The following is a 21,563-nucleotide window of genomic DNA, read 5'->3' on the forward strand; positions in this document are numbered from 1 at the left end:
GTGGGAATTAATCGCTCTCCAACAGCATATATATCATCGTTGTAAATCCCTATCATTTGCTGAACTTAATCCTAAACTTTTTGTTATTGCATCATGCATCACATGGAGCAGTTGTATGAGAATACTCTTGGAGGTAATCTAGTGAAAGAAGTTGAGCAATGGGTAAGATAATTTGAGTGGATACGCAACAGATACCCAAATTTACATTTTCTATAGTTTTCCTAAGAAGATGAATGATTGTCTGTTCTTTTGGTTATTGCTTGTTTCTTATCTAAGAATTCCCATTAGCATGATAACTAAACTAATTTTCATTTTCAAATCTGTTTTCCCTTTTCTTCTAAAATATTTTACAGAAATTTTAATTATTATCCTCCCCTCTGGAAAGATTGAAAATTGAGTTTCACCGAATCGTAATGAATTCATTATAAAGGGTGTCCCCTAGGTAATGCTCGCTGAGGGTATATGCTTTATTTGTGTCCACAGATGTAGGAGATATAGGGTAGGCGTTAAATTTTTTAGGTGAAGTCTTGTACCTTTTATTCAAGAATTTACTTACCTCTCCAAGAGCTATCCAAAAATGTACCAGGATGTATAATTTTTGTCAATAAAACTTAGATGTGCAAACAAAAAAAGTACACAGGTTGTGAAGAACTGAGCTGTTTACTGCCCTGATTGTATGCATTATGTACCCAATATAGTGCTGTAGTAGAGGTGTGTGTGATATCCGACTCATGTAAACACAGGTTCTCCTCTCTGCCCCACGCACCTCATCTGTTGTTGCTTTAGCGTACAGTATACTGCGTACCAGTGTAGTCGTGCATCACGGTAACTTAGTAACTTCATGGCAGTTGTACACACTATACAATTTTTGTTGTGTAAAGGTGTATGCTGTACACACATGATGATAAGGTAGAAATGCTGCTGATCTATGGAGAGAGTACATTGACAGGAAATTAGTAACTTGCATTTTTATATTCAATACCATTAGAGAACATTATGATTATGATGTTGTTTTGTCTATCTTGTACTCTACTTCACATACCTGTAATGTAAGTTGCTGTAGGCGGACAAAATTCTGTTCAGGGACAACTGCTGTACAGTAGATGATTCTCTGACAAGCCACTGCTTTCTCAATGAATATTTAGTTGCCTCATTTCTCGTCTTCATGAAACGGAAAGTTTAGATGCTATACCTCAGAATGATAATACAGCATGAAGGGACGAAGCTGCTGAGGTTGCACGAATCCTCAAGTCAGCACACAACAAATTCAATTTGAAGGTGGTGGCTTGAAAACAAGTGCACATTGCATTCTACAACATCATAAAGTCCATCCTTACCATGTTCATTTACACCAAGAACTTCATGGAAATGACTTCAACAATAGAGTTCAATTTTGTCAGTGGGCTCAGCAACAACTTCTGACTAATCCTATTTCTCCTCAGATGTTCTTTTTAGTGACAAGGCATCATTCTCCAACAAAGGAACTATCTGTGTGAAAAATATGCATTTTTGGTTCATCAGAATCCACAGTGGCTCTGACTAGTAGAGCACCATTGTCTGTGGAACATAAATGTTTGGTGCAGAATTATTGGAGATACCATTATTGGGCCTGTCTTTGCAAATGGCAGCCAAAAAGAGACAGACAATATGCCCAATTTTTAAGACACATTCTTCCTGTTCTCTTGGACACTATACCTCCGAATTGGAGGGTGGTCATGTGGTATCAGCGTGATGGATGCCCTGCACATAATGTCTTATAAGCACGATGAAATCTGGCCCATAAATACCCTGGTAGGTGGATTGGACATGACGGGACAGTCAACTGGCCTGCCCGATCTCCGGACCTTATACTGCTGGATTTTTTTTCTTTGGAGGAGCAGTCGGTGCTGCCTACCAAAATGTTCTAACAACACGAGAGGACCTGCAGCAATGTGTTGATGTTTGTACAGCCATCCCAGAGGAGGTAGCAGCAAGATGTAGGGCATCCTTCATCCCCAGAGTGACCGTATGTCTGAATGCCATTAGTCACCATTTTGAGTGTGTGAGTGCTCTTGTTTGTCATGTAATGCTAGTATCACAGTGAAAGTTACTACAGCATTGTTATAAGTACACTCTACAATGACAAGATCCAATTTCTGTACATTGCAGTACTGTTGCATTCAGTGTTTATTGGTAATTTGTAAAATGTTAAAAACACCTTGAATAAGTTAAATGATTTAGTTAATGAAATGCACTGAACTAATATTTAAATTAGAGAAGTTATGTATTATTTATCATTTACATAGCCACTAGTTACATGGCTAAAATAGTTCAGTGTAGTACATTTTTTAATAACTGCTGGATAGGGTACGTGTATTCTGGAATAAAATGTACACAGTTTTATTTAAAATACTTAATCTCTACCCTGTATCTCCTACATCTGTGAGGATACATAAAATGTATACCCTCAGCAAGAAGTATCCAGTGATGTTAAAAAACATTGGTGAAACAATTTTTCATTTAATGCATAAGAAAAAAGTTACTTTGCGTGAGCAAGATAAATGAGACACCCTGTAAATGTGTAATAAAGATGTGTATATCTGTGTGAGAGTTGAGTTGTGTTGAGTTACTGAATTGATAATTACATGCAGCCAATTATTGTTTTACAGTCTGCAAGTGTGGCACAAGAAGCTAAACAAGATGTCTCAAGTTCCTCAGTGGTGTTACCTCCAAAGCAGATTAATGGTGACATTGAACGAGGTTGGTTTTGATGTTGCTTTATGTAATGATACAAATTATCACATAGCTTTAACTTGTGTTAGTGATTCTGTGTTCTACAAAATATAATTGGGTGGTATGTGATATAAACTGTGCTGCACATAGTGGTATAGCAGTTAGTGTGGCTGGCTAAAACGTGCTGAATCACCAGTTCAAACCTGACGAAAATATCTTTTGTTTGTAATGTTTGGGTACATTGGAATATTCAGTTCCTGTATAAATAGGAGCACACTCTCTCTAGGACTTCTGTTTGTCCTGTATGTTTATGTTTGTAGTAAAGTTGCTTTCAGGGCTAAGTGTTGTACTTATTATGTTGTACTTAGCTTTTGCATTTGGCCTTGACTGTGGTTATGACATGATGTTGTTTGATATGTACGTAGGATACTCCAGTACATCTATATCACCATGACTCCAATTAGGCAACATAAAAGCTGTCACCTATATGGACAAGAACGAGAATACAAGCAGTTCTTTGATAACAGAGTCCATATATTCAGAGACCAATGGATTCCAAAAGGGAAGCAAGTCAGTTGCACATCAAGACACCCATCAGTGTTTTTTGGAGGTGCTGGTTAGGGTGCAACAAAATGGATGAAAGGATTTGACCAAGTCGTTGTATACAACAGGTGGGATTACCTGATGTGCTATGAAAATATGTACTGTAACTTGAATTGTACAGCTCGGCAGTATTTTGAGATCATTGAAGAGAAGCTCAATAGCTGGACAAATTCCAAGCCAACGTGGAGGAAACATTCTGTGACAGTGAACAGCAAGCCTGCTTTGTGGAAGAACAATTGAGGAATAGAGCAAATGACATCAAGAGAAAATGACACAGCTGTACATAATGTAATGTCTTGGTTCTATGCCATTGAGTGAATGTGATTGTGAAACAAGCCGACAAAATCTCTCACTTGATAAAAGAAATCACAGAAGACATGTACCAAGCTCTTCTGGTAAAGGATTTTGCAAAAACTGAAAAATCTATCAAATGGTGTCAGCACATCTATAAAACGCTATAGAAAAAAATGGAACAAAAGAAGTATGACCAACTTCCAAATTCCCATGGTAAATGTGGAAGTCCACCGTGACTTCGCCACTCTCTTATACCAGGCAGTTAGACAAAAGATACAGCAGTTTATGCCAACCAGAACTGGTGGATCGAGTAAACAAGAGATATCAGCATAAATGTCGACCCCTTACTTCAGGAGGTGATAGAGAATGTTGAAGAAGAGGCGTATCAATCATTTGCACACATCTCTGCCACCAGTCACACGTTGGAGGCAAAATGAATGGGGCCGTATGCTGTAGCCGTCAAATGGCAACCTGGTATCCAACCATTGTAGGTATAACCAAAACCTCCACAAAGTATAATGCCCCACAGAAGAACAGATAAATGAGTACTGAGGACAACATACTGCATGTACTGGACATGTATGCTCTTGGGGAAAAATAAGTGTTCGATGCCTCCAGATGTCAACAGTCACAACGGTTCTGTTCATGTCAGTCGACTGTGTACAATTATAATCAACCTACAGGACGATGCCCACTGACATACTCCAGATGAAGTCACTCCCCACATGCCATTGCCATTCCGCACTGCTGTAAAGACATACCAGCCACTCGCCTAGTGGCCGAAATCAGGAAAACCAAGCAAGCTGACCATCTATGCAAATGAGCCCCAACACAGAGGCTTCTTTTTGTGTATGTCAAATGCTTATCATTATCAGCTAAAGAAGACTGTGTTCTGCGACATGAAAGCAGTTGTGCTAAAATTTGCAAATGGGAAATGACAGGAACAGGTAGTGCAAGAATTACTGTCAGTGAGAGAACACAGCTCTTCTAATTTGTCATTTTAACAGAATGTCATCATAATTTAGTATTCCCGGATGAGACAAGTGGAAAATTAGAACTACAGATTGAAGAAGTTGTTATACAGCTGTCATCAGTGAGACAAGTACCAGATGCTCAGTAAACTGTGATGCTTTTGCCAATTGCAAAAAGCTGCTCAGGCTTACAAAAGAAATATTCGCACCAGCCACGATCATAAACAATGCAGATGGTCAAGGAGAACTGTGGATCACTGATCGTCAGAAGCAGCCACAACTCATTCCTAAAGATATGTACATAGGATGGACCAAATCAATCCATAAAGCACAGCTTACTGATAAAGACAAAGAATCATACTTCGCTACCATCACAGAAAACATGGTAGAGGAAGCTGCAATTGAATTGCCAATATTATCTTGTCTGACGGTGGAACACTGTTACTGAGTGTTATTTGTTTTCCACAAATCATCTTTCTGATCTGGAGTGTAGAAAAAGACAGTACAACATGCCCATGGTAAAACACCGTATTGACACGGGATCAGCTGCCAACTAGGCAGCACTTGTATAAGATGATGATGTCTCAATGATGGATAAAACAGGACGAAGTGGAGTGGACATGATCGAACCTTCAGTGTGTCCTAGGTCCTCTCTTGTGGTCCTTATGGAGGAGGAGGAGAGTGGCACACGGCATTTCTGCGTCGACTACTGCCAGCTATTAAAACGAAAGTGGGAAAGGAAGGAAGAGAGCCATTTATCCACTGTCACGCATTAACGACACCTTAGGCTGCTCAAAGGAACAAAATGTTTTTCAACTATGTACTTGCAGTAGGCTACTGGCAAACTGAGTTTTGACAAGGCTGACTGACCACAAAATGACTGCCTTCGTAACTCCTGATACCCTTATGAGTTCAAATGTATGCTCCTTAGATGTCTGAAATGAGTAACATGTCTTTACTGTTTGGATGAGGTTGTCATTTTTTGCAAAGACTTTTGAAGAACATCTAAACCAACTTCTGACCTTATTGAAGTGTGTTTAGATTGCAGGCCTCTACCTAAACTGGAAAAAATGCCTCATAATTGCTCAAAAAATAAAAATCTGTAGACACCAAGTTAATGGCTCTTTCACAATGTGAGAACTTTTTCAAAATGCGGTCCGGCAATTGGTGATTCACAAAGAATTTCTGTACCAAGGCACATGTATTGCAAGTGCTACTAAACTTCCCTGTAACGAAGTGCAAGAAATATTTTTCCTTTTCTTTAAGGAGATGCTAATGTCTTCTCCAGTTCTTGTTTTATACGGCAAGAATAACACACAGATACTACTGGTAATGGGATAGGTGCAGTTCTAGTACAACTTCAAAAACAATGCTGAAAAGGTGAGAGCGGATGCTTCGAGAGGACCCACCAAGTCTAAGAAGAACTACTCTACGACCGAGAAATTGTGCCTTGAAGCTTTTTGGGCCATCAAGTTTCAACCATATTTATGTGGCAAACCATTCACCATTGTGACAGAAGATAGATTGGGTCAACTGGCACTAAGGGTAAGATCTACTGCTGGACACATTACAAAATTTGATGTCTAAATTTATACAACCTTCAGTGGTAAGACCTTCTCTTTTTGATGTTGATTACTGCTGCAGAAGAAGCCAGAGGGATGATTGTGATTTGTTCATTGGTAGCTGTATGTTGCAACTTGTGGATTGTTTCAAGCATTATGAGGAGGAGGAATTCTGTTCATCTGCTCGAAAATACTTCATTGGTGCCTGTGGCTACATGGCCCACAAATTCCCATTGAAGAGTGAAATGCTGAGGATGCAACAGTTATGCAATTTGTGGAAAAGTTTCCAGTATTATTGAATGCAGTTGCAGGTAAACATCATGATGCCATAGATGAACAACAATTCCAGATTTGTGCATTTTGTATATATGACCTACCAGAAAGAATTGATCAGCAGTGATTGCTGATAGGAGAATTAAGAAGTAGTGATGGGAGCATAAAATTTGACACACTAGTTCATGCTCTGTTAGGTGTTCTAATGGTCCCTCACAGGATGCTAGATGTGAAAGGATATTTAGGTCACTAAAACAAAAACACAGTTTAGATCATCTACTGGTGACAAAAGCTTGAAGAGATTGTTGACAGTAAAATCAAGAATGCAGGGTGACCACTTTCAGCTAACCGTTGACAGAGGATTTCTCAGAAGGGTAAAATCTTCAACAGTTACCTCCTTAAATCAGTAGAAATATATTGTCAAGTGTTTGGTGAGAAGATAATTATATCTCTATGCTAGCATCTTTACTCTATCCTCTCCATGCGTTGGAAGTTTAACTAAGGAGAAAAATGATAGATCCTGATCAGAATGGAGAACAAATTCCTTCTTCAATAATTGGGAATAGACATTAACTTTTATTGTCCTAATACATTTTGAGAGAGAACTTCTATTTGATTTGATATTGTTCCAGTTTGTTAATACATGCACATCATCATCCTATCTACTGCAGAACAAACTTATACTTCATCATTAAGAAGAGAAGTACTGTACATGTTCTTATGATTGTTCCAATGTTACTTGATTTTTAAGTATAAACTAATACTAATGGGCTTAATAGCTGGAGTTATGTGTTATGAGAATTTCATACATTTCTTCAGTGGCATAGTTTCCCAGAAAATACGTAATACTAGCTAACTTTGCATATGCTGACATATAATTTGTGAAATTTTGTAAGGAAAAAGTAGATACCACTGTCTAATACATAGTGCTAGATACTACCCCTAAAAAAATTAAGCTGTTTTTGTAGAATTTCAGAATACACTAGAGAGCCAATTGGTGAACCTATTTAAATGAGCTTCATGCATATCTCACAAAACAATATGGTGGACTCTTTTATGACAATCATATTTTTTAATTTAAAATCAAAAAATGTACCTGAATTGACTAAGTCTTTTGTAGGTTTCCGTGTGTGTGTGTGTGTGTGTGTGTGTGTGTGTGTGTGTGTGTGTTCCATCAAGTTCATATGAGGCAAATTTAGTGACTATGACATCAGTGTGAAAGTTTACTGTCTAAATGAATTGCTGTTGGGGAGGACATCATGCATGAAGATATGCAGCTGATCCTTGATAATGTTCATGTAGTCCACAGCTGTCACGGTGCTTTCAGTTAGTACCACAGCTCCCATGGAAGCCCAGATGAATCTCCCCCATAGTATAATTCTGCCCCTGGCAGCCTGCATCCCTAGCATGGTGCATGTTTCAAGCAGCCATTCACCAGGTTGATGGTGTACACGGACACGACTGTTTAGATTAGATTAGATTAGATTAGATTAGTTTTTCGTTCCATAGATCCGTGCTGAGGAGATCCTCGTGAATGTGGAACATGTCAATTTATTTATTTATTTTTTAAGCTGAAATAACAATACTAATAGTATGAATATATACAATACCTCATTTGTCTCTATTAAAAATTCGTCAATGGAGTAGAAGGAGTTGGCCACTAGTAAGTCTTTCAGGCTCCTTTTAAACTGATCTTTATTTGTAACTAAATTTTTTATGTTTACTGGCAAATTATTGAAGATGTGTGTTCCTGAGTAGTGGACCCCTTTTTGAACTAAAGTAAGTGCTTGTAAGTCCTTGTGCAGATCATTTTTGTTCCTGGTATTGTATGTATGAACTGAGCTGTTTGTTGGAAAAAGAGATGTATTATTATTATTATTATTATTATTATTATTATTATTATTATTGGCGGATTTTCCCTAAAAGGAAATCGTTAAGCTTATGACTTTGAAGGCTTGTTCTTCTTGTCCTTCCAGTATTCCTCCATTCTCTTGGAGAGGGCCTCTTTCCTCTCCTCAGACCATTCTTGTTTGGTCCGCTGTTTTAGCGCTTCTGACTTTACTTCCCAATTGTCTATGTGTTTTCGGAAGGTGCTTCTGTCTGTGGTGTTTGTGGTGCCAATTGCTTGTAGGTCTTTTCGGACTCCTTCCATCCAGGGTGTCGAGACTTTAAGTGTCTTGAGGTGTTCTAGAATTTTCTTGGTGAGTCTTGTTTCAGGGAGTCTATCTAAATGTCCGTAGAATTTAAGGCGCCTTTTTCTCATATCGTTCTCGATGTTCGAATATGCTTCTACTGTTGAGTTCTTCTGTAGTCTGTAGCCATCTGGTGTGGGTCTTCCTCCTAAAATTTTCCTCATGATTTTGCGTTCTTCTTTTTTGATTTCTTCAATTTTGATTTTCCTGTTGAGTGCTAGTGTTTCGCTGGCATACAGTACGGCGGGTTTGATCACTGTGTTATAGTGTCTGATCTTGGCGTTTCTGGAAATGCATTGTTTGTTGTAGATGTTTCGTACCATGCCTAGTGATTTCCGTGTCTTCTGTTGTCTGTCTTCGTAAGCCAGTTTCTCTGTTCCGGTCGGTTCGATGATTTCGCCTAGGTATCTGAAGTGTGTGACCCCTTTAATTTTGCCGTACTTGGTTGTGATGTCGTCGCCTTCTCTTGTTAGGACTTGCGTTTTTTCAAAAGAGATTTGTAGGCCGACTTGCTCGGCGCATTCTTTCAGGATTTCGATCTGTATTTTTGCTGATGTTGGGTCATAGGTCAGTATCGCTAGGTCGTCTGCGAATGCTAGGTTAGGGATTTCCAGTCTTTTCCTTCCTAATGTGACTGGTCTCCAGGTGTTTTGTCTCCTGACTTCAGCTTCCCATTCGCTCATTACTTTGTCCAGGACGATGTTGAACAATAGCGGGGATAGTCCATCTCCTTGTCTTAGGCCAGTGTGGATTTCAAAGGGGTCCGAGATTTCGCCCATGAATTTGACTTTGGATTTTGTATTGGTTAGTGTCTGTTCGATTAGTCTTCGGGTCTTTTGGTCTAGGCCTTTTTCTCTGAGGATTTGGATGAGGGACTTTCTGTCGATCGAGTCGTAAGCCTTTTTGAAGTCGACGAAAGTGCAGATGATTTTTTTGGGGCTTGTCATGTGGGATTTTATGATTGATTTCAGGTTGAAGATTTGTTCGGGGCAGGCTCTGTTGGGTCTGAAACCCGCTTGGTATTCCGAGATGGCGGGTTCCAGTTGTCCTTGCGTTCTGGTGAGAAGGCAGGTTGATAGAATTTTGTAGATGACCGGTAGCAGGGAAATTCCTCTATAATTGTTTGTGTCTGTCCTGTCACCTTTCTTGTGTAGCGGGTGAATGAGTGCGGTCTTCCAGTCGTCAGGTATGATTTCGGTTGTCCAGGTGTTCTGTATGATTTGTGTGATTTCGTTTAGCGAGTTTGGTCCTAGGTTCTTCAGCAGTTCTGCCGTTATTCCGTCTTCACCGGCTGCCTTGTTGTTTTTCAGTTTCTTTATGCAGTGGAGGATTTCTTCTTTTGTTGGTGATGGTGAGTCTTCCGGTGCGTTGGCCGGTTCTCGGGGTTTGAAGGTTGAGTTAAGTTCCGGGCAATTTAGTAATTTTGGAAAGTACTTCGCGAGCTGTTCACAGTTTTCTTTGTTGGTAAGTGCCAGTTTTCCGTCTTCTTTTCTGAAGCAGAGGTTCTGTGGTGAGTATCCTTTGACTTGGTTGGCGAACGTCCTGTAGAAATCCCGTGTGTTGAAATTTCTGAAGTCTTCTTCGATGGAGTTTAGCTGATCGTTTATGTATTTGCGTTTCTCTTGTCTTATTGTTTTCGATGTTTGTCTTCGAATTTCATAGAAGTTGTCCTGTGTTTCTTGTGTTTTGTTGCTGTTGTAGTTTGTGAAAGCTGTTCTTCGATTTTGTAGGGCGATTTCGCAGGTAGTGTTCCACCAAGGGTGCCTGGGTTTTCTAGTCAGTGGGATCAGTTCTTTGGCTGTGTTCACAATTTTTTGTTTAAAGCTGGTCCAATCTTTCGTCTCTTGTTTTTCCCAGTGTTCTGTGATGTTCGATTCTCTGATCTTTCTTGTATCAAATTTCGGTGAGGTCAATTTCTTTTTGTGTTGTCTTCTTGGTGTGAGTTTGATTTTGATTCTTGTTAGGTAGTGGTCCGAATCTATGTCGGCGCCTTTTCTCACTTGGACGTCGTGGATTTCTTTCTGGTATTCATAGGAGATTGCCACGTGATCTATCTGGAATTCGCCTAGTGAGTGGACTGGTGATCGCCACGTCTTTTGTTTCTTGGGCTTTTTCATCAGGGAGGTTGACATGATTTTGAGGTTGTTTTGCTGGCAGAGTTCGATCAGTCTGGTGCCGTTTTTGTTGGTGAATTTGTGTGCAGGGAAATTTCCTACTGTTTTTCTGTAGCGTTTTTCTCTGCCGATTTGTGCGTTGAAATCGCCTAGTAGAATTTTCGCGTTGTCTTGGGGTATTTTTGCCAGGGTGGTTTCGAGTTTGTCCCAGAATTTGTCTGTTTCTTCTAGTTTGTCCTTGTTGTCTGCGTTCGTGGGGGCATGTACGTTGATGAGGGTGTAGTTCTTGTTGGCGTGTTTGATTCGCATGGTCATGAGCCTGTTGTTGATCGCGTTGACTTCTTTTACTGAGTCTAGGATGTTTTTGTTTACTGCGAAGGCCATGCCGAGGAGTGCTCCTCCTTTGCCGATTTTCCTGTTGGTTCCACTCTTGAAGAATCTGTAGTTTCCGTAGTCTATTGTGTCTGAATCCATGTATCTTGTTTCTTGTAGCGCTAGGATCGAGATCTTTTGACTGGTGAGTTCCGTTGTTAGATTGTGTAATTTTCCCATTTGTATTAGTGTCTGTATGTTGAAGGTGCCAAAGTATGTGTGTGTTTTCTTGGGTAGTTTGCCAGAGCGCTCCGACTCGCCCTTTAGTACATCTCCAGGTCCCCCAGAATCCGAGTGCCTGGTTGCCGTCTTGCGACGGGTGGATCGTCCACCTGGGGTAATGTTGTTTTTAGGTGTACTTGCCATTATGCTTGTAATTCGTCTGGCTTGCGCCAGTTTGGTAGAACCAGGGATTTTCAGTTCCTGGAGCTCGTATCAGCCGCACCATTGGTGACAGACGCTGGCCAGAGTACCGGTGGTTACCACACAGACGTGTCTGGGCTTTTGTGTTAGTTTTCTTCGTTTCGCCGGTTTTTACTCCGGGTACTTATCCTCGAGGATGTGATAGTTTTGGTCCGCCCCGAGTATTTGATTTCCTCGGTGCCACCCATATCTGGGAGGCTTTCCCCTATCCGCCACCTGGGGAGGCGCCCGATGGAGGATCTATCAACCTCACAAAAGAGATATATTATTTAGGACAAATTTCATTAATGAGTAAATATACTGAGAGGCAGTAGTTAGTATACCCAGTTCTTTGAAGAGGTTTCTACAGGACGTCCGTGAATTTACTCCACAAATAATACGTATTACACGCTTTTGGACTCTGAAAACTTTTGTTTGACTTGAAGAGTTACCCCAAAATATTATACCATATGACATTATGGAATGAAAGTAGGCAAAGTATGCAAGCTTTTTCATTTTTATGTCGCCTATGTCTGCTAACACTCGAATTGCAAATATAGATTTGTTAAGGCGTTTCTGCAGTTCTGTGGTGTGCTCTTCCCAACTGAATCTATAATCAAGTTGTAATCCGAGGAATTTAAGACTGTCAACCTCTTCTATCTGCTCTTCTTCGTATTTTATGCATATACTGGGTGGAAACCTCTTACAGGTTCTGAATTGCATATAGTGAGTCTTATCGAAGTTTAATGTCAGTGAGTTGGCTTTAAACCATTTATTAATATCCATGAAAATATCATTAGCAGATCTTTCTAGAACTACACTTGACATACTATTTATTGCAACATTTGTGTCATCTGCAAACAAAACGAACTCTGCTTCTGGCAGTGTAACTGATGAGAGATCATTAATGTACACAAGAAAAAGCAATGGCCCTAAGATGGATCCTTGTGGGACACCACATGTAACTTCTCCCCATTCTGATGATGACTGATGACTTAATTCACTAGTCCCTTGCACTGACACCCTTTGTTTCCTGTTAGTGAGGTATGACTTGAACCATTTTGCAGCACTGCCCGTGACACCATAGAATTCTAATTTACTTAAAAGGATGTTGTGGTTCACACAATCAAATGCCTTTGACAAATCACAGAAAATACCTGCTGCTTGTAATTTGTTATTTAATGAATTAAGTACATTTTCACTGTAGGTGTAAACAGCCTTCTCGATATCAGAACCCTTCAGAAATCCAAACTGTGTTCTTGATAATATGTTATTTGTGGTCAGATGGTTGAGCAGCTGCCTGTACATTACTTTTTCTAAAATTTTTGAGAATGCTGGCAAAAGTGAAATTGGTCTGTAGTTTGATGGTATCTCTTTATCCCCTTTCTTGAATAGAGGCTTAACATCTGCATATTTTAGCCAGTCAGGGAATGTCCCAGTTATAATTGACTGGTTACACAAGTAACTTCGAATTGTACTAAACTCACAAGAACATGCCTTAATTAACTTTGGTGATATTTCATCGTACCCACTAGAATGCTTTGTTTTTAAAGATTTTATTATGGAAGTTATTTTTTTTTTTTTGGTGAAGTGAGTGATATATTCATGTACTTGAAGCTGTTTGTGAAGGCTAGTTTCAGATATTCAAGGGCATTATTTACTGATCCTGAAAGTCCCATTCTATCAGTAACGGATATAAAGTACTTGTTAAATAGATTTGCCACACTATTCCCATCAGTTATTAATGTGTCATCTACCCTTAGTGCTATTTGCGCCTGTTCCTTTCTGGTTCTACCAGTCTGCTCTTTTACTATATCCCATATTGTTTTTATTTTGTTCCCTGACATTGCTATCTTCTTCTTGTAGTGCATTTGTTTAGACGTCTGAATTACTTTTTTTAATGTTTTACAGTATTTGTTGTATTTAGCTAAATCATCAGCATTGGAGCTATTCTTGGTCGACAGATACATTTTCCTTTTTGTCTTACAGGAAATCTTTATTCCTTGTGTAATCCATGGTTTTATTATAGACTTCTGTTTAATTTGAGTAACTTTTAGAGGAAAACAGTTTTCAAACATGGTACTGACATTGTTCATGATTGTGTTATATTTTTCATTCATGTCATAAGCACTATAAACATCTTTCCGGTTCATATCTTTGAGCAGTTTTCTAAAACACTCAATTTTTGGTTGATTGACTACTCTCCTGTACTCAGATTTAGCAGTCTTGATAATCTGCTTAGAATTTACATCTAAAACAAGCAGCTGCATGTCATGATCTGATAGTCCATTTACAACAGGTTTTATGATATGATTTTGTTCCTTTGATTTGTCTATAAAAATGTTATCAATGGCTGTCCTTGAGGATTTAGTGATCCTAGTTGGGAAGTTTACAGTGTGAGTTAGATTGAAAGACAACATTACTAATTGCAGTGAATGTTTACTGGAAGATTGCATTAGAAAATCTGTATTAAAGTCACCAGCAATCAAAATTTCTTTGTTTCTTCCTGTTAAATAACCCAAAAGAGCTTCTAGATGATCTAAGAATAGATTATAATTTCCTGCAAGTGCTTGGTAAATAGTTATTATTATATAGGATCTGTTATGGAACTCTACTTCTGTTGCACATGCTTCTAGATGCTGCTCTAAGCAGAATTTATTAATGTCAATGTTCTTGAATTTATGGCAGTTTTTGATATATGTGGCAACTCCTCCTCCATCCATATTTACTCTGCAGAAGTAGGAAGCTAGCTTAAATCCTGAAATGTCTAACAAATCTATATCAGTGGTCACTTGATGTTCAGAGAGGCAGATTGTCAATTTGGTTAGATGAATTCATTTCATCGATACAAATGAGTAGTTCATCAACTTTATTTCTAAGTCCCGGAATGTTCTGGTGTAATAAAGATAACTGATACTGCATACTAATGGGATTGTAACTGCTTTGGCGAAGATGAATTGGCAGTTTATGATTACTTTCTGTTAGACACTGTTTAAATGGAGGCTGTATGATAATATCTGACTCCTGTTCATCTGTTTTCTCAAACTGAGTGTGTCTGCCAATCTCTCTTAAAACTCGTTTTCTTTCCCTCTTCCCTATCCTAAAAAAGGCATCCCTCTGACACCTGTGACCACTGGTATTTTACCACTTGTGCCAGTGTCCCCCCTTAAGTTTTCTGCAATCAACCCAAACAGTTTTCCCTTCCCCTTCGTATTGAGGTGAAGGCCATGTCTAGTGTAGTCCCACCTATCGATAGCATCCATAGGAATCAAACCAATATGGGACCCTATATCCGTCCTAAGCAGCCACTCCAACTCCAAGTTCACCCTCCCTATGGAAGAGTTCAAATGAGGCCGATCATGGCGTCTCAAGACAGACACAAATCCCACACTCGTATGCTTCGTTGCTGATGCTATCTTCACTAGGTCACTCTCTATGGAATATTCAGAGTCTCTGCCAATGGTATTTCCCGGACCACCCACTATAACCACAACATCCTCCTTTGTGAAATCCTTGCATAAAGCACCTACATCCTCTGTTACCTGACCCAGATCTGCACTAGGCTTGAAGAAGTTTGTGACCTGGTACTCTGGACCTAGATTTTCCTGCAGTAGTTGGCCAACACCTCTACCATGGGAACTACCTAACAACAGAACTTTCTTTCTCTCAACCTGATGTATCAGTAACCGTGATGTATCTAACCACGTTACATGTTTCCACTGGTCCCACATTAATGGTGATGGATTACATTGGATCAACATAGCAACACAAATGAGTTGTCTGCTGAAAAGCCCCATATTTGACGATATGCTGTACGATGTGCTCCAAAACACATGTGCGTGCAGCACCATTGTAATTTGTCATCAGATCTGCCACAGATTACTGCCTGCCCTGCTTTGCAGAGTGTGCTAACCTCAAATCTCCATATTACATGATGAGGCGTGGATGTCCAACACCTCATATGTTCATTTTCCTTAAAACAGTTTCCGTAGGTGCTGATGACAGTAGCGCAAGAGCAGGTGATCAGCTTTGCTATTTCCGAGACGCTCATTGCCAGACACCAGGCCATCATGCTTATGTCAGTGGATTTCCTTGCAGCTCATACCATCACTAGAATGAGTTCACATTCAGGTCTGCTCCATTTATATACTTTCGCCATAGCTTTATGTGACTGTAACGCGACAAGGTGACATACAGTCTGTCTGTGGGGAGTGTTCGTGTTTTGAGTTTTCATTCTCTACAAGACAGTAAGACAGCTCTGACTGTGGGGTAAGTCTTATTGCTCTACTTGTGGAAGCTTAGTTACTGTTAACACAAGTGTGTGGTAGGTGTCTTCAGTGCTCTTATAGAAAAACATTATGTGTTTTTGAAATCGGTTGTCTGCATGACGTAGCTGACCAAGCAGCAGGTCAGGATAGTGATCTACTTCGATGTAACATCCCCCTGAACACTGTCATCTCATTATCTGATAGACAAATCATGGGTCAGTGGGAAGCTGAATGTTTGGAGATGGTGGAAAACAAACTATGGTCACTCAAATTGACCATACAGACATGGTGGACTTCATGCCAGTCACCGAAGGAAGGTAGTGCTGCTCACCAGACTGCACTTACAACATAGCCCTTTTAACACACGGTTTCCGCCTCTCGTGAAAGGATCCACCACTGTGTGGAGTTTGTGGTTCTGCCCCTCAACCCCACTCACCTACGAGAATGACATGCTGATTATTTATCAGGACATTGATGACCGTGCTGTTGAGCACCTCACATCCAAAATCGCCATCAGTACCTCGACACCTTCTCCCCCGTTGACTTCATCTGGTCTTCAGCCCAACACACCAGGCCACACTCATTGATATCACTCTCCACCTCAAGGATGGCTACATCAGTACCACTGTTCTCATTGGACATACTAACCATCAACAATACCTTCAAGGTATAAAGGGTATAATAGTCTGTGAGTGAAGAGGTAGAATTTATGAGAAATTGCTCTTAACGTCAGATATGACCTCTCTCCCCTCCAAGAAGATAAATTCCTAAAAACATGCTCTGGTCACTTCTGGCATGTGGGCAATTGATTGTTCTTCTTACCTCTGTTGTTGTAATAATGGTAACACTGTGGCCACTATTTCAGTAGATGTGTAACAGATTGTAACACCCTTGATTTCTTTGCAGTTTACCTCTGAATCCTGTACTTTATATTTATCATTTTCTGTACAGTTTTTTCATTGGCGTTTAAGGTAAAAATGAGAAATAAGTAAGGGACTCATTTGCTTTGACACAGCCAATCTATTGAACAGTCTGTTGGAAGTGTTATAATCGCTGGCCACTGATGATGCAAACATCCCAGGGTAGATCTCGCCACTTGCCAGTGTTTGTTATTTATTATGTAAGAGCTCTAAAATGTTGTGGGAAGTTATTGTTATAAAATATTTAGACAACTGAAAGGGTTTGTTTTTGTGTACCGAGTTTGACCTTCATTAATCACCCAACCCTTGTGTTTGCTGGATGGTTTTGGCATTGTGTGACATAGTTGGTGAATGTAACAGTTACTAGGAAATATTGACACTTCTGTAACCCCAGTTACACTGTGGAAAAGCCGTCTTCTACAATGCCGGCAGCTTGAATGCAAGTTGAATATTGCTCGTAAGGTTCACTTAGTCAACAGACTAATAAATACATCAGTGAGCCAGTTGCACATCAGCCAAATGTCAGTTTATTATGAGAAGCTGTTGAAAATCTGATATAATTTTTTTGAAAAATTTCTAGTCACCAATTACAGAGTGGCTGGAAAGTTTTCCCCTTATTTATTAACGTAGCTACTGAGGTTTGATGCTTATTGGAGATACTACCACTTCACAACAACAGATGATGATGGCTTTAGTCTGTATTACTGGCTAAATCATTGTGAACGCGTTCCCCCAGTTTTTTGCCTGCTGCAAGTGTTGCTATGGTGGTGCATGTCTTCTAGGCAGACTGTTTTCGTCAATTTAATACACTTCTATTGGGTAAGTTAATGAAAATTTGTCTTTCATTATTTGTTATGTTTTCATGTAGTGAAAGAAAAATAATTAATCTTATCACTATATATAATTTTGCAGATAAAATAGTTAGTATTGTAAAACATGTATTTTCTTCAATTTATTGGATTTACACATTGCTTAGTTAAATTAATTTTTAACTTTGCATACTGTTCTTTGGGTGTTGTTTTTCTTTTTTTCTTTCCCCCTCGTTTGTCATCATTAGTGAACATGTTCATTCTGAGATTAAAGGCCTCCATGCTAATGCAGTATATTAACACCAAAATTGCTCAAACCATTAGATGTGGTGATTGGAATGTTAGTGACAGTTGGACAACCAACGAAACTTACTCCAGACGTCTGGTGAAAGACAAATTTGGCATCAATGCTCGGGAAGGTGTCAAACTTCTGAATTTTTCAGATGATTATTTATTTATTTACTCATTCACCAAGCGGCGACAGAAAACTCATATAAAAGAAGGTTATAATTAGGAAAGCTTTCAGAGCCAGCGGCTCCTTCTGCCTCTGAAAGATTGCGTAATTATAACCTTTTTTATGTGTATGTTCTGCTGCCACTTGGTGAGTAGATTTTTTTATCTATCCAATTACAATTTCCAATACAACATTGTTGTTTTCATTGTTATATTAATTAATTAATTTATTTATTTATTTGCTGTTTCCTTCCCATCTGTTACCTAGATACCAGAACAGACTAAATCTTGCATGTGGGTTAATATATATGAATATAACACATAATATTTATCTTGATTTCAAATGAGTTAGTGTATATGTTGCACATCACTATACTCCTGTACTTTGAATAAGAATGAAATCAGATTTCTTCATTTATCTGGATAGTTAGCCCATAGTACACTCCTCTTGGTTCTCTCTCAGCCGTGTAGATTGGCAGCTTATAAGCTGACAGTTTGGGTGTCACTAAGTTCAGCCTGTGCCATAGTTGCTCATTCATTATTGTGTAACTGGATAGATAAAAAATCTACTCACCAAACGGTGACAGTAGGACCCACATACAAAAAAAAATATTTTGCATATACAAGCTTTCTGAGCCAGTGGCTCCTGCTCTTGGTAGAAAGGTTGAAGGGGGAGTAAGAGGGGAGAAGAAAAGGACTGGAGAGGTTTAGGAAAAGGGATAAAGTTCAGAAAAGTCCTGCAGAACCCCGGCTCAGGAGACTTACAGGACGGGATTGTGTTATACACAGGTGGCTTGCCAAAGACGTTCCTGTTCTGGTTTCTAACATCTTGTGTAAAGGTGCACTTCTGAACGATATGGTCTGGGATGCTAATTGCTTCACATTCACAAGTATCTGTGCACGTTGTCATATTTTCTGTAAGAGCTGGGATATGGACCTTGTCCCAACGGGTAATGTATAGCTCCCGTGATCAGAAGGAAGTATGACATTGAAATTTATTTTATGTTCGAAAGGAACTGCCCGGTTCTCCTCCCTCTTTCTGCCCTGCCCCATATTTCTTGTCATTCTCTATTAATATATGACGTTATTTCCTCATTTGATACGGCTCTGGTGTCCAGTATCTCATGTACTTTATTATATTTGCCTTCTTGAGCCAATATTGTGCACCTGTATTCCTTACTGCTTGGACCAGTAACACAAGCAGTCATGTTGCTCTACATGCACCTGTCAGCAGCAGGAGTATACTTCTCTGTGCTCTCTGAAAAGCCTGTGCTGTCTGTATAAGCCCATACACTCGACCCGTGGCCCACAATAGCAGTTAAGGTTGTGTTGTGGTACATTTTTGTTGCACTTAGAGATAGCGGAAAGCTTCTTTGGCCAATTGTTACAATTTTGCTCGGGGTTTTGCCTCTCTGCCAAACAATTTCCACATGTGCATGAGGAGACCTTTAAACTTCTTTACTCTTCACAGGTTGGTCATTTATTTTGATTGTAGGGATTCTTGATCTCGATAGTTTTCCTTTTAGTAAATATACACTTATAAAGTGTTATGTGCATCGCTATAGTTAATTTATTTTCTGCACATCAAGTGCTAAATGTTTCAAGAACTTTCCTATTATTTTCTTGTAATTTAACTGTTGCATTGGCAGAATCTGTAATTAGCAGATTGTCTGTGTAGGCTATGCAGCCTCTAGTGTTTGCCGTATGCTGTAGCTGAGTCAATAAAGGCCCAGTGCCAACATCCCAGAACTCTGGACCGCAAACAGAGCCCCTTGGACACCTTTCTCACCTGCCTTGCTCTGTGTCTTAAAGACAGTAAGGAGGGACTCAAGGATGTTTAAACTAACTAATGACCGGTTCATTGACTTCAGTGTCACATCATATCCAATTCCTTACAGTGGTTGTATCTTGAATTGTGCCTTTAAAATTTCCCAGTTCACCTTGCCTATACTGTATATTCCCTCAAGTTGGATGTTTAACATCTAAGTTATTTTCTGCATATGTAATTGTAAAATAAAGGAGATTATGCACAGTGATGTTCGAGTTTGCAAGATAAAATGAAGCCCAAGTTCTTGTTCAGTGTGCTGAAGGCTGAAACCTTTTTCATCAGTTACTCTGCTGTGCCACAGTGTTAATTTTACATTTACATACAGTATTAAAATGTGTCCATAATGTCAACTCAGTATTGCTGCTGTTTTTAACTTCTCTCTGTGTGACATGTGTGACTTATCTCCAGACTATTGTAATATTGACTGGTTACGTAAATTCTTCCTAAAGCAGCCATTGTTTCTATTGTCACTGCATGTTTGTCACACAGTTGATGTATCTTTGTCACTGTTATATTTTTATCTGGCACCATAATGGTAGCCATTGATTGATGACCTGGTGTTATGATCAGTGTTGTATGCAGCATGTGAGGTAATATCCCGATTCTGGAGTATGGCTCTTGTATACATAGTATGCATAGGTCCATCTCGTCTAACTTTTTTTCCAAGTTCTTGTATCACCGTGATGCTGTGCATCACATATCATTTGGTATCTTCCATTTACTTTAGGATGTCATTTGATAGTATGTGAATGTCACAAGAACCTGTTGAGCACATAGCTATGGAGCTTTTCTATTCTGTGATCATATACAATTCAGACATGTGATATCACTAAGTGTTCTACTGATGTCTAGTATCTTTTGTCTAATCTTAAAGACAGTTTCATGTAGTGTCTGTAGTTTCTCTCTGTTTGTAGGCAAATTGTTGATACGGAGTTGAATATTATCAACTTCCTCTGTGACAGGAAAATATACGATACTATCTTCTGGATGAATTTGCCTAACCAGGAGTTTAATGTTATGGTTAGCACATGCATGTCCTCCAGTTTAGCTAGTCTTGTTGTGTTTTCACACATTTTGTAAAGAGGCCACAGGTCCATCCAGAAACTTCTTCCATTTCTCATGTCCATCACTGTTTATTTTCTTTTCATAATTCCTGTTGTCATGTTTAGGTTCTCCAGTGAACTTTGTATTTTCATAAGCTTCCATTTTTAGATGGTGTGCTCTATCACACTCTGCTGCTATAACTGTTATGTGCTTTCACATCCTGAATTAGTTATACTTTCAGATTGTTCTGAATTTGAGTGTATGTTAGTCCAAAGTCTTTCTTGTTTATAGGTAGCATGCTGTCCATTGCTTTTTTCTCTTTCTTTTTAGCCACTTCCACAAACTCACTCCTCTGTTACTATTGGTCAGAGGGAAAAGGTCAGTCAGTGGCAGTTATTATTGGGAAGGATTGTTCTTGTCAATGGTTTAGATTAGATTAGATTTACTTTCATTCCAATTGATCCGTAGTGAGGAGGTCCTCCAGGATGTGGAACATGTCAGAAAAACAGCAATACATGAGAAATATTTACAACTAAAACAGATAAGCTAATGTACCATTCCACAGGTCCCAAGTGGAATGATCGTCATTTTTTAATGAACACTATATGAAAGAGTCATTTTACAAATACTAATGCACTGAATTTAAAATAAAAAAGTTTATTTATTTATTAATAAACATGTAATACAACAACTATAATACTTATTTTCACCAAGTGAGGTGGCGCAGTGGTTAGAAACTGGACTCG

The 21,563-nt window shown here is 39.2% G+C and overlaps 1 protein-coding gene across 3 annotated transcripts in view; it reads left to right on the forward strand.

Annotated features, from left to right (window-relative positions):
- The window catches only part of LOC124622378 (THO complex subunit 2), a 312,497-nt gene that overhangs the window by 188,340 nt on the left and 102,594 nt on the right, over positions 1–21,563 (forward strand). For all 3 annotated transcript variants that reach the window (XM_047148064.1, XM_047148066.1, XM_047148065.1), the window contains exon 23: positions 2,649–2,739. In XM_047148064.1, the coding sequence (XP_047004020.1) occupies positions 2,649–2,739 (91 nt within the window). The remainder of the gene's footprint in view (positions 1–2,648; positions 2,740–21,563) is intronic.

Source organism: Schistocerca americana, chromosome 7, assembly GCF_021461395.2.
Source record: "Schistocerca americana isolate TAMUIC-IGC-003095 chromosome 7, iqSchAmer2.1, whole genome shotgun sequence".
Classification (NCBI taxonomy): Eukaryota; Metazoa; Arthropoda; class Insecta; order Orthoptera; family Acrididae; genus Schistocerca; species Schistocerca americana.